Below are 14055 nucleotides of genomic sequence, written 5' to 3'. Positions count from 1 at the left end.
TCAGATGTTTCAGTCATGCCATGTCACCACGTTCTGTATGTCTTTATGTGTCAGATGTTTCAGACATGCCATGTCACCACGTTTTGTATGTCTTAATGTGGTCAGATGTTTCAGTCATGCTTGCCACCACGTTCCGCATGTCTTTATGTGGCCAGATTTTTCAGTCATGGCACCACTTTATGTATGCATTTATGTGTCAGATGTTTCAGTCATGCGTCAGATGTTTCAATCATTCCTTGCCACCACGTTCCGTATGTCCTTTATATGGTCCAATCATATGCTATCCGTCCTGTGTGTCATGTAGATCATTCAGTCATATCTCAATTTGGTACACGATACATAAATGGTCCAACATCGCTTTATTTCTACATATTTCCTTCAAATATATATTTTCAATAAATGTCAACGTGTTCCAGAGTGAAGCCAGGCGTGGATATCTGCAAGTGCTTCAGAAAGTTGGAAGATCACGAAAAGCTGACTGACGTTGATTGTAGGGCGTGGTCTAAGGAGAAGAACACACAGACGTTCAGAACGAACGCGTATGGAGATGCTATTACCAAAACTACAAATGGGAAAGTGCTGTCAAAGTTCAAGGTAATTTGTTTTCTCTCTATCCTACTGTTATAACCAAACGGTATGTTTCATATGTTAACAATTCGAGCAAGCCAATCACTGTTATATTTCATGTTTTAGACTTAAGTAGCAAACGCAAAATTCATCACCGTGACATATACGTAAAAAGATCTTTCGCAAAAGAACCATTTTACCAGTATGTAGTTATAAACGAGTTGAATCTAAGTATAGCATGGGCTGCATACGGTTTTCACAATTTGAGCAACACTCTTGCTGATGTTAAGAGGTGATGCTTTTTCAACATATGCTCTTGATCAACACAAGAGACATTTGACTTGCATGAGCTTTTAATAGCAAAGATTGTATACAAATGAGGTAAGGCGATGGAACATATGGCACATAACATATCGTTAGAACAACCGTGAAATGGAACAGTATTCAACAGGCAATCTGCCAGATAATTATACTTATACTGAGATCAGCTGGAAGGATCTCATCACGAACTATCTCTTGATGAAGGACCTATCTATGTTACATGACCCAAGTTGCGTGTAATAACAGCAGCGTTGAGGCGGCACCTTGTGGCACACACTTATGCACGGCAATGCACCGCTGTCAGTGTATAAGAAGGCTATAAATGTCACGGATACACTAGACACGGCGTAAACTGACTGACATGATGTGTAGGTCTCTGTAGCTTCATTACGATATGCAAGACATGGGTATCACGTTGCTAAGTGCGTAAATGCTTGGCCATGAACGAGTAGACTTGTTCGCCAACTCTTCTTTGTCTGCATTTTTGCGAATTCCATAGCCACGTAGATTTGTTTTGTATGTTTGTTGTTTAACGCCGCACTCAGCAATATTCCAGCTATATGACGGCGGTCTGTAAATACTCGAGTCTGGACCAGACAATCCAGTGATTGACATCATGAACATCGATCTATGCAATTGAGATACGATGAGATGCATCAACCAAGTCAGCGAGCCTGACCATACGATCTCGTTTGTCGCCTCTTACGACAAGCATAGTCGCCTTTTACGGCAAGTATGGGTTGTTGAAGACCTATTCTACCCCGGAATCTTCACGGTCCACGTAGGTTGATGCATGGGCACATATCAGCGCCCGGGGGCGAATATCACACATACGAACGTACAGAAGGCAGCAATAAGTAATTAGATGGGCTTCATGTAAATATTTCTCAAACGTGATGTTACTTTTTTCAAAATGTTGATCACAACAGATCTGAAGCGGGGCCGTTGCTAATACATTCGTGTTGTGTGGTCTGGGAAGCAAGCCGTATTGTATTCTTACACCAGTAATTGACAAAAGATTTTTTCATGCACTATATTATTTCCGACAATTAGGCCATATTATACATTTTAAAGTCAATTCTTGGCATGTTGTTGGTGACCATGTCTACCTAAAATACTGCTTTGCTAGGTCCTTTCATATACTCACTTAGGACCTGTTTTCTATTCTTTCACATTCTACGTGTATATAAATTTGATCTTGTAATTAACCACGCGGTTTCTGCTTTAATCAAAATATGTCCACATCACAATTTCATGGAAAACGTGATCAAATAATGAAGGAAATAAGATTAAAAGCATTTTCTGTGCATTGAATACTGTTAATTTGTTGATTTAGATATAAATGATACTGCTCATTTCGTAAGTTTTCAAAGTATCCAGTTGGTTTCACCTGTAATATACCCCTCTCACGAATTTATAATAAAAAATACCTTACACCATTAAGAACAACCTTCCCCGCGATTGTTAATATTGGTCTCGGGGTCACGCGGTCAAAGGGACTTTTGGGGCGGTGGGGTAGCCTAGTTGTTAAAGCGTTCGCTCGTCACGAAGAAGGCCCGTGTTCGATTCCCCACATGGGTACAATGTGTGAAGCCCATTTCTGGTTTCCGCCGTGATATTGCTGGAATATTGCTAAAAAGCGTCGTAAAACCATACTCACTCACTCACGGAAAGGGACTTTTGTTTGACCTGAAGTATAAGTTCCTATTCAAAGACGAGAAAGGGCGTTATAGCTGTTACCAAGTGGGTACTTGTGAATCCTACATAGAAGTGGACTGAGTGTTGTTTCACTATATATCTCAACATCACTTGAATTTACAGCGGATGGCAACATAGCAATGCCTATGCTATGTCATGTAGACGTAAGTCTATGTTGGTGAACACTTCAAAACCCATTGATAGCATGGTTATCTTAAAGAACAGGCGATTGATAAACATATTGACATTGTTTCATCTCTGTGTATGTGAAAATGGCACTCGGTGCGTTTCAGACGTCAGATTTACACGTGTGACGTACGCTACATCAGCAGAACAGCAGTGCGCCTTTGATGCTGTAATTGACGACGAGACAGGAGCAAGTATCGGGGCTGTGTGGCTGATAGGCAGTGGCTGGGTCACATCTTGCTGACTCTCTGCCCTGGTAGTGAGTGACCTGGTTTACAGTTTTGTAACCACCATTCCCCATGCTTTAGACATCTCGCACGGTAACTGTTAACATAGGTTTGAATGATCGTTATACCAAGTACGTATGCATTTCTACTGAGATACCGATTCATTTAAACTGTATTAACCCAGAAACAACACATTCCCGGGGAATAAAGTTTTATGCAGGCGAAAAAATGCATTAAGCCTATGCCGCTCCATGTGTTGAATGTTAGAAAACCCGTTTTACCAGATGGGCACCATCCTGTTCAACGACGTTTACATGATTCAGTAAACAATCGATTCTGATTGGCCGACCAGAGGGTTCAAATTACAATAACATACCTTTGATTGTAACAACTTATTTGACGGTCTCATCTCAACGTGTTTAGTACAACATGGTAACATTAAAGGGGCACTAGGCTCGAGCAAACTGGCAGTACCAGCTAATTGTATTCAAATTGTTCAAACACCATAACAGGTGTTTGTCTGCTACGTTAGATTGCATGGCGTATATCAACTTGGCGTTGGACAAAGTAACTGTTCCCATCTGTATCCCATCCTTTTGAAAACTATGTGTTTTAGATGCTCATGTACCACCAATTGTAGTATTCGAGAATTAACACTTAAGTTACACAGTGACAGTGTCTCAGTTTCACACACTGCACATAGTTAACGATAGATCTGGTCGGACTGGGATGCAGGCAGTGGAACTTGCCTTCCTTTTATGTACTGTTAATGTTTGAGTAATGAATAATTATGTAATATATAATCAGTTTGCTTGGCATTATGATTTTATGTAAATATAAAACGTCAATACATATGTTATACAATAGAGGAAGTTTGTGCTGTATTTCGCCGATGTTTAGCTGTCACTACATGTATCCGTGTAGTACACAAGCCTTTGGCCTACATGTACAAAAACACGTTAGTGCTAAGACTAGTGTAACTCCAATACTTTCAATATGAAACGTCAACGCCATAGAATAACCACCGTAAAAAGCCAGCTGTGAAAATTATATGAATACGTCACTGAAAATTAGCGAGGAACCAGGATCTCATCCTCTATATCTCCTGGGCTCGTATTTCGGTAAACCTACACTGGGTGTAGTAAGTGTAGTTTTACCACAATGCGAGCCCTGGATATATAGAGGCTGGCTAGATGTTGGCGACACGAGTAAGTGTGTCCTGCCCAACCTATGCGGTAAACGGTTAATGCGGTTAAGATGTCCCTGTCGTTATTTCGAACTCAGGGCATGGGGAACTAATGTCTCCTTTACGACTGTTGAAACGGCCACTTGAATTCTTGCTTACATAACGATAACGCTGTGATTAAACTGATTTATTGTGCAAAGCGACGTTAAACCAAACCCATTCATTTCATCAGTATACATGAAACTTGTATTCTGCACCATACCATTTTATACACTAACCAGACGTCCAAGTACAAATATCTTCAACCAAGATCTACTCAATACTATTGACGAATGACGTAAAGTGTAACACAAGCGATAAGATATCCCTGCTTGAGATTACTACAGGTCAACAATCAACGAGAACCTTAATATCAATATTTACTTTCTTACAAGGATACGTAAACCAATATTAAATGCTGTTTCATTTGTATGTAGATATTGATAGTTACATAACGTTTCCCGACAATAAATCCTTTGTGAAGCACGTGTCCTCGTTGCGTATTGGACATTGTACTTAAGGCGATAAAGGGAAAACGGGGAATCTGTTATCGCTTGTCGTTTCGCTCTGTTTAACAGTAATAGTACATAGTGTCTGTCCTTGGTTGAATACGTTAAACACATTGCGAAATAATACGGACATCGAGATCACGTACTGATTGCTTATTATAAATATTGGTAGTATGAAACCGGATTCTAAGGACATTGAGCCGTTGATTCATTTTGACATTGCTTTTGAGTGAGTGAGTGAGTTGGGTTTAACGCCGCTTTGAACAGTATTCTTGTTACACCATGGCGTGTCAGCTTAATGTGGGAGGAAAGCCCGAAGTGATGCATGTCTTAGACGTTAACCACGAAACCCACGAGCACGGGTACGGTGCCGACAAATCAAGAAACATAACCGGGCCGAACCGGGATTCGAACCTTCAATCATATGTTTCTGGCGTGTCCTAAGGAGTCAAATCTGTACAGCGAATGGCGATGATTGGCCACCAGTTCCCCCTGTCTTTGATCGTGTGGTATTTACAGAGGTTATGGCATTTTTTCTGGCATGATATTTGTGAAATAGCATAATGCTTTTAATAGCTTCTAGTTGCATATGAACAATACTATAGTACAATATAAGAATGGTGGTTAACTATAGCTCTCAGAAATCCTATTTGATTTGAAACACTTCAAACCTTCTTGCACTTGTGTCATTAAATAATTGAAAAAGTGATTTACGATATATGTCATGCCCATTCCCATATACTATGACACACTATTATTATACATGGATATGCGAGTCTCATCATGTATATCTAGGTGGAGGAGGACTATATATGTATCTGTCTCTCCTCCAGTATATTCAGTTGGAGGACACAGCCTTATATATGTGTCTGTCTCTCCTCCAGTATATTCAGTTGGAGGACACAGCTTTATATATGTGTCTGTCTCTCCTCCAGTATATTCAGTTGGAGGACACAGCCTTATATATGTGTCTGTCTCTCCTCCAGTATATTCAGTTTGAGGGCACAGCCTTATATATGTGTCTGTCTCTCCTCCAGTATATTCAGTTTGAGGACACAGCATTATATATGTGTCTGTCTATCCTCCAGTATATTCAGTTTGAGGACACAGCATTATATATGTGTCTGTCTCTCCTCCAGTATATTCAGTTGGAGGGCACAGCCTTATATATGTGTCTGTCTCTCCTCCAGTATATTCAGTTTGAGGACACAGCTTTATATATGTGTCTGTCTCTCCTCCAGTATATTCAGTTTGAGGGCACAGCCTTAGAAATGTGTCTGTCTCTCCTCCAGTATATTCAGTTGGAGGACACATCATTATATATGTGTCTGTCTCTCCTCCAGTATATTCAGTTTGAGGGCACAGCCTTATATATGTGTCTGTCTCTCCTCCAGTATATTCAGTTTGAGGACACAGCATTATATATGTGTCTGTCTATCCTCCAGTATATTCAGTTTGAGGACACAGCATTATATATGTGTCTGTCTCTCCTCCAGTATATTCAGTTGGAGGGCACAGCCTTATATATGTGTCTGTCTCTCCTCCAGTATATTCAGTTTGAGGACACAGCTTTATATATGTGTCTGTCTCTCCTCCAGAATATTCAGTTGGAGGACACAGCCTTATATATGTGTCTGTCTATCCTCCAGTATATTCAGTTTGAGGGCACAGCCTTATATATGTGTCTGTCTCTCCTCCAGTATATTCAGTTGGAGGGCACAGCCTTATATATGTGTCTGTCTCTCCTCCAGTATATTCAGTTGGAGGGCACAGCCTTATATATGTGTCTGTCTCTCCTCCAGTATATTCAGTTGGAGGACACAGCTTTATATATGTGTCTGTCTCTCCTCCAGTATATTCAGTTGGAGGACACAGCTTTATATATGTGTCTGTCTCTCCTCCAGTATATTCAGTTGGAGGACAAAGCCTTATATATTTGTCTGTCTCTCCTCCAGTATATTCAGTTGGAGGGCACAGCCTTATATATGTGTCTGTCTCTCCTCCAGTATATTAAGTTGGAGGACACAGCTTTATATATGTATCTGCCTCCAGTACATTCGGGGTTGATGAGAATACGGCCTTACTTATGTGTCTGTCTCTCCTTCAGTATGTCCGGGTGGACGAGGACACGGACATGGACACGACGAGACATATGCTGCTGGAGGTGTGGCAGGTGCCCCCTCCGGACTGGATCCTCAGCGTGATGGGGGAGGTGGTGGACATGCAGGACAAGGACCAGAAGGAGGAGAAGTTCTCACAGGAGCTGAAGGCCACTCTGTCAAACATTGCATCAAACTCAGGTACGGAGATCCGTTTAGGATCCACTAGTTATAGGTATGGTTAATGTATGGGAGCTAGACTTAATTAACTATGACTTGACTAGATAAATATAAAATTTGAACAACGAAAAGAATTTATATACTTATGGTCACCTAAGTACTATTTGCTATGTATCGACTGTGGAATGAAAACTTGCTTCTTTACTAACCATTCTTGATTTCAACAAACTTTCCGCACTGATCCCACCTATTGACGTAGCAAGCACTTTGAAGTTGATAATAATTTCTTTGTCTGTTTAAAGCCGTCACGATATACTTTATGATAGACAGGATCACTCTTGATGCTCCTTCTTTCAGTCGTGTGGCTCATGACAGAGGGTCTTGACGAGGGCTTGTCTTGTCTCGCCGGGGATGCTGCAGCAGAATGTCGCAAAGACGAGTACCTCTGTGACAGAATTATTCCCCTTGGCATAATGTCATGGGGTGACCTTGAGTCCAGCGAAGGTCTCCTTAATTCCAAGGTAAAACTGGCCCTTGTTCAATTCGGATATCTTTACAATATCACAATTGCTTTGCTGCAAATGCCCCTTCGGCAGATTCAAAGCGTCGGAACGAAAATCATACTTTGGTAACATTGTTTATTGTTTTTCCAGCGCCCCAAATCTCGAGGACCTGCAGAGTACGTCATTCAAAGCGGTATTGGCGATCAGTTAGGAAAATCAATCACACACTCCATTTTGGTGGACAATGGGACGCGGAATCCAGTTTTGTGCAATACCTCCTTTCAGATGTTCTGGCTTAACATGGCGCTCAACATGGCCGACTTCGATGATGGTACTTGTTCTTTCGCTGTATACTAGTATGCTATATGTATTGTTCACTCGAAAATAATCATTCTTATATATTTACTCCGATCCATCTCACACACACACACACACACACACACACACACACACACACACACACACACACACACACACACACACACACACACACACACACACACACTTTCCAATGAATGATCGGTAATGGTTTAGTCCCATCAATACCTGAACTAGGTAACGGACGGTCGTGGTGTTTGCCGATGGTGGGGGTGGTTGGCTTAGTGGTTAAAGCCTGTGCTGGCCACGCTCGAGTGAGTGTGTGAGTGAAGTGAGTGAGAAGGGGTTGTCGATGTGACCTGCAATACCACGCCGGGATAAACCAAGAATGGGATTTGTACCGGTGTGGCGATCGAACCCGGGAGTGACAAATGAAGGCTTTAACCACTCGGCTACCCATATGTTATTGATTTCGTTCGCCCTGATTATAATACTTAGTAAACATCAACAGCCTGCATCACTTTAGGCTTTCCTCAGATATCAAGCTGACACGATGTTACGAAATACTGTTAAAGGCCGCATCTCATCTCACATTACCACCCACACCACACATTACTAATCACCACAAACTGCATCCCTTGGATTTTATTTAATTATCTCGGAATCATGTTTACATATGTGTCCATCCTTTTGGTTTATTTCAACTATTGCAGTCTTTTTATTAATATGTTTACTTACTGATTATCTCATGGCCTAACCATCAAACTCCCAGACCGTCTCATTTTCCCTCCCTGCCTTATCGCGGCTAGAACTCTCCATCCTGTTGGTCGTCAACATTAAGTAATACACGACACTTTTATGCATTGTTTGGCGTGTGTGTTATCCGAACCAGGAACTGCTATGGTAAGTTAGCGCGGTGTATTTCCACTTCGACCGGAAACCAGAGGCTAACTGAGCCAAATGCTGTACAGCTACCTTCCTGAACGCGGGTCGCCTTACCACAGAACTGTATCCCCGAGCAGAAACAGTGGCCCCCATGAGACAGATTGAGGTTGTCGTTAAGATGCCTTCCTTTTTATTTATGAAAAAATGTAAACGGATATAATATGAATGTTATATATAACAGATATAAAGACCTTCGCTATTGTAACGGAGAGCGGATGAAAGCGTGCATTGTCCACTGTTATTATCAACCTTGACAGAAGTTTAAGGAACATTATTTAGAGTGCTGAATGATGCTATTGTAAGACCCCACTGTATAAACATCTTTTATTATAAAGATCCTTGCAATTTGACCTGATTTCCCATGCCCGTGTGCCAGAACCAAACAACCTACAAACATGCACACATGACGCATTTAGCTTAAGAAAATAAACATATATCGCTAGTCTTCACTGATGAAATCCACAGTCGACTAAGGTACCCTGCTAAACGACCCCGGTTTCACAGAACGATATTAACTCAAAGACCATCTTAAAGCTGTGTTTTGGTGTGGTAGTTACGACGGTCGTTGCGTCTTATGTAACTATGCCGCCGTAAGCATTCAACCTTAGGGGTTTACGTAATATCTTAAAATATTGTTGTAATTATTTGTTAAATTATTGGAGTTACGATAGTCTTAGCATTAACGTATCTTTGTGCATGTGGCCCATAGACTGTGAGTGCTACAGGAATAAAAGTATTGACACCCAAACATCGGCTAAATACAGAACAGACTTTCTCTGTTGTAAAGCACACGCTGTAGTCTTGTTACTGCAGCACAATAGACGTACATAGTGCCACGTGAAACACATTAGTGAGCGCGGTATAAGAAGTAATTACTATAGCAGCCCGGATACAGGTTTTGATGGTACACGTGACACAGGTGCTGGCCTCATGATTCAATATACAGCGTTTACGAGTTTGCTGTGGTAACATTTGAACGGATTTTCCCCTGGTATTGCAAACACAATTGACCTTTTAACTCGGAGGAAATTGGCTGTTGAATGGTGTTTTATACCGTCTGCATTATCTTTAATCCGGTTTGAAGTATGTAAACCATTCGTTCCCAGTTTCTCTCGCAATGATACGAATTGGGATGGACTGTGTACAAACCAGTGGTTAAATTATCAGTCTTATAAGAGCATGGCATTACACTGACAACTTTCCTCTCAGTGCCGTGACCATTGTTGGATAGGTAACAATCCCTATTATAAGACCATGGCGCCACAATGATGACTCTCCCATCAGTGCTGGGATCTGCTGACCCAGATGTGATCTTTGGTCTGTCAGCACGTGGGTTTGCCAAATTCGTAACTGATCATGACCTGCATTCCATTCAACTGAATTCCTTTTCACTCACTTACGCCCTTTATAGACCCGTCAAGACCCGGGGTAGAATAGATCTTCAGCAAACCATACTTGCCGTAAAAGGCGACTATGCTTGTCGTAAGAGTCGACTAACGGGGTCGGGTGGTCAGACTCGCTAACTTGGTTGATGCATGTCATCGATCCCAATTGCGTGGATCGATGCTCATGGTGTCAATCACTGGAATGTCTGGTCCCAACTCGATTATGTACAGGCCGCCGTCACATAGCTGGAATATTGCTGAGTGCGGCGTTAAACAACAAACAAACAAACAAACAAACAACTGAATAAGGTCAGAGAGGGGCACCGATGGCAATCCCAAGAGTTGCTTCCCGTAGTCGTGCCGGAATCCTATGCTCATGGTTTCGAATCCCAAATTCGCTCTGGTTAGGATTCTTGGTTAGTTGACACCATACCATGCTTGTGGGTTTCACCAAAATGACAAACGCCAAAGACCTGCATCATTTCGGGTTTTCCTCCAAAATGAAGCTGCCAGGTCCTGATATAACTGAAATGATATTGATATCAGTCTAAGGGGAACATGGATATGATGCAAGATGTTCATAATCAGATCACATAAAACTACTTGTTACTAATCCTCGCTAATGGTTGATACACCACAGATATATCTGAGTAAACCATTAACACATACGCAAAAACAGTGTGTGATTAATCTAACAACAACCAATTGTGTGTGGTTTCATAAAAGTGATATATGTCTACTGTCCTCTTAGATTCCTCGTCCATCCCCCTCGTCACGCTGATGTACGGAGGCTGGTCCTACATCCTCGACGGCATAAAACGGTCGCTGCTGGAGGACATTCCGATCGTTATCGTGAAGGTAAGACACTGATATACGCCTGAAGCGGTGGCTTTATAGCCTACTCAGTGTATAGTAAAGATTCAGTTAATAACGGTTAACGCAGCTTGTCGCATTCTTGCATCAGCGTCACTACGTGACACTCAATATGGTTATAGATTGAACCCATATGGAGGATCGAGCCTGGCCTGGTGCTTGAACTAACACATTGAACCACAAGGCCACTGGCTTAAAATGGACGAACAATGGTTAAAATACTTACTACTTAGAGATAAGTAAATATGACCTGTAGTCAACCCGACAGAGCAACACTAAAGGGGTAGTGTTTCATAGTAAATCATGTGTAAATCATGTGTTCGCCCCAAAACCCGGGCCCGATGCCAAACATTGGAGAAATGTCGTGTAAACTGGTGAAGCCGCATCTTCCCGAGGCAATAGCGTAAACTGACTATAAAAGTCCCGTTTCCACCCTTGCCGAACTAGGCTGGAATTTTCAGGCTCGATCGAAGCGCCATCAGTAGCTGTTACGAGTTATGTCCCTTCTTTGTTCCTCCTATTGAGCAATCAGATTCCATCTCTCATATCACGTGCATTTGCTTCAAACAAAATGGCGGCGCCCAGTCAAGGCGATCTGCTCGATGATCAAGATCTATATTGAAATAAAACTTGACTTACCCCGCGAAGCGCATCATATCACGTGAGCACCTTGATTAAAAGCATGAAAGAATTTGCAAAATATCTGTCGACATCCAGTTGGCGTTGCACATGCTTTGCAAATCCTGCAGTCGACCGAAATCTGCACGTTGAAATCCAAGTTGTTTACGAACCGGATATCTAGTTCGTTACGCGATTTTGATTGGACTATGCATAGTCTCGTTAGTCCAGCCCAAATGTAACTCCATTATTGCAGCCTAGTTCGGCAAGGGTGGAAACTTGACTTTATACTCAGTTAACTCCCTTGCCTCGGGAAGACGGTTAAGCCGTAACCTACCAAATCACTCATGGCTAACCCAAATATTTGCTCGTGAAGTCCCGGATATGGCTTGACCTCTAAGACGTTTAGATTTCTAACTTGTGTATGTGTTTATTTATTGTTTAACGCCTCACTCAGTAATATTCCAGCTACATGACTTAGGTTCTCACGCCATGAATAAAATATAACATGTACGTTAAACACAGACATAGATGCAGAGTATAGATGGAGCGGTGGAGTAGCATGGTTAACGCGTTCGCTCGTCACGCTGAATACCCTGGTTCGATTCCCTACATACTGAAACATTGCTTAAAAACGGCGTAAAACCATACTCACTCATTCCCCTTCATTTGTTTTCATATTGCTACAATAATTTAACGGCATTGGTTTTGGTTGGTAGCCTTAGCAACTGTTTTCTAGACATTTAACAATCGGGATGCTTTGAAGTGTTTTAAAGGAAATTATTCTTGCAATGTCTGGACATCCGGAGAAGTTAAGCCTGCATTGAAATGTTTCACCTTGAACCAGGATTCTACGAAGTATAACCGCACGTCAATACAAAAGTTTACTTACGAAAATAATTGAGATTGATGTTTCACACATGCCTACCCGGATGTGTGAGTACAGGTCCCAGATTGGTCCATGAAAGGTATTGAATCTATCAATAGACAGCAAACTTAATGGACCGCGAAACAGAGTTCAGAAAGTACACATTCCACACCCCAACTTGTAGACAGCTTGATTTTAACCGACATGGTAATTTATGTTGCGAAAAGCGCTAAGGTTTGCTGGTTGAAACTTATGCGACTTAAAAAGTATGTTTTTATCATTTACATCTAGGTTATTGAAATTTGGGTCTTGTTCTTATCACGTATTGTGACGTCATGTCGGGTTTGAAGAAGGGGTGTCATGTCAGCGACACCGTGCCCGAAGTCACACTTCTTGTCCTCGTTTATTGCGAACCCAGCCGGGGTTATATTTGATCATCACAATGACAACGTTACTTCTATTTAAGCCTAAACTAGCAGGTATTCAGTCGTCAAAATGTTTTCATGAATGTACCCGCTCAAAATATACGAATGAATGATCACAGGGTAAAAGTGCATTATCACTGATTCTTGGCAAGTCGCCAATCTGTTTGTATATTTACGGGATGGTAATTCTCCGAGTGAAGACGTCTCATGCTGTTTCTCGTGTAATTACATAACTGCTTTTAGTGGCATTTAGACATTGGTGTGATTAACAAGGACAAGTTCCTATGGATAAACAACTTCTTTATTACAACTGTGTCTGTGTAGATTCTAACACTATTATTACTTGCTTGATAAAGTTGTCAGACATTATACTAAACGTCACCTCAGTTGCAATAAAGAAGATGTTTATCGATAAAATCTGGTCCATGTTCAATTAAACAAAGACATATATTTACCATAAAGTGTATTTCCGTGAAAAGATGGTCACCAAACCTGTGGTCAGTCTTGAAAACTACGCCCGCCATGTATCGAGAGTGAGCGAAGCAGTCGTAAAATCTACATTTACCGGCTGTTGGGCATGTTCGCAGATTTTATGTCCACTTCATGGGATTCGTGTCGCATGTTACCACAAGTATCTCCGAGATCGAAATGTTGATGAAATCACATCGTATTGTACTCAACCATGAAACCTTGTTACGTCTTATCGCTTCAGCTGACCAACCAGCTTTTAAAATATATAAATGCACAGTTGCAACAATCAGAAAGTTACCACACTCGATCTTTCTCTACTACAAGTAATGGGTATTATTCTAATTTACAACGCATTACAACTAGAGCTACATCGCGGCTACGACCACTCACAGTCAGTCAGTCACATCCAACAATTCATCTTCAATATTCATACCTGGCATCCATTTTGGCCACACGATATTCATTATGATGGCCTCGTACAATAATAAGTAACATTTGCAATACCCAGGATCCCGCCCCTCCACCCCACACCCCCACACCCCACCACACCCACACGGAATTACCCATGAAACCGTACCCTCTCATTAAGTCGAATGTCGTTAACAGAGATAAACATGAAAGAAAAAGATCATTTGTT

General features: G+C 41.5%; 1 protein-coding gene across 4 annotated transcripts in view; it reads left to right on the top strand.

Annotated features, from left to right (window-relative positions):
* Positions 1-14055, top strand: part of LOC124132740 (transient receptor potential cation channel subfamily M member 2-like) — a 56120-nt gene that overhangs the window by 20190 nt on the left and 21875 nt on the right. For all 4 annotated transcript variants that reach the window (XM_046496813.2, XM_046496815.2, XM_046496816.2 and 1 more), the window contains 5 exons: positions 417-594; positions 6841-7033; positions 7370-7533; positions 7666-7846; positions 10915-11021. In XM_046496813.2, the coding sequence (XP_046352769.2) occupies positions 417-594; positions 6841-7033; positions 7370-7533; positions 7666-7846; positions 10915-11021 (823 nt within the window). The remainder of the gene's footprint in view (positions 1-416; positions 595-6840; positions 7034-7369; positions 7534-7665; positions 7847-10914; positions 11022-14055) is intronic.

This window comes from Haliotis rufescens, unplaced genomic scaffold (assembly GCF_023055435.1).
Source record: "Haliotis rufescens isolate VD_foot unplaced genomic scaffold, xgHalRufe1.0.p SCAF_11, whole genome shotgun sequence".
NCBI classification, from domain to species: domain Eukaryota; kingdom Metazoa; phylum Mollusca; class Gastropoda; order Lepetellida; family Haliotidae; genus Haliotis; species Haliotis rufescens.
This window is presented reverse-complemented; position numbering and strand designations above follow the sequence as displayed.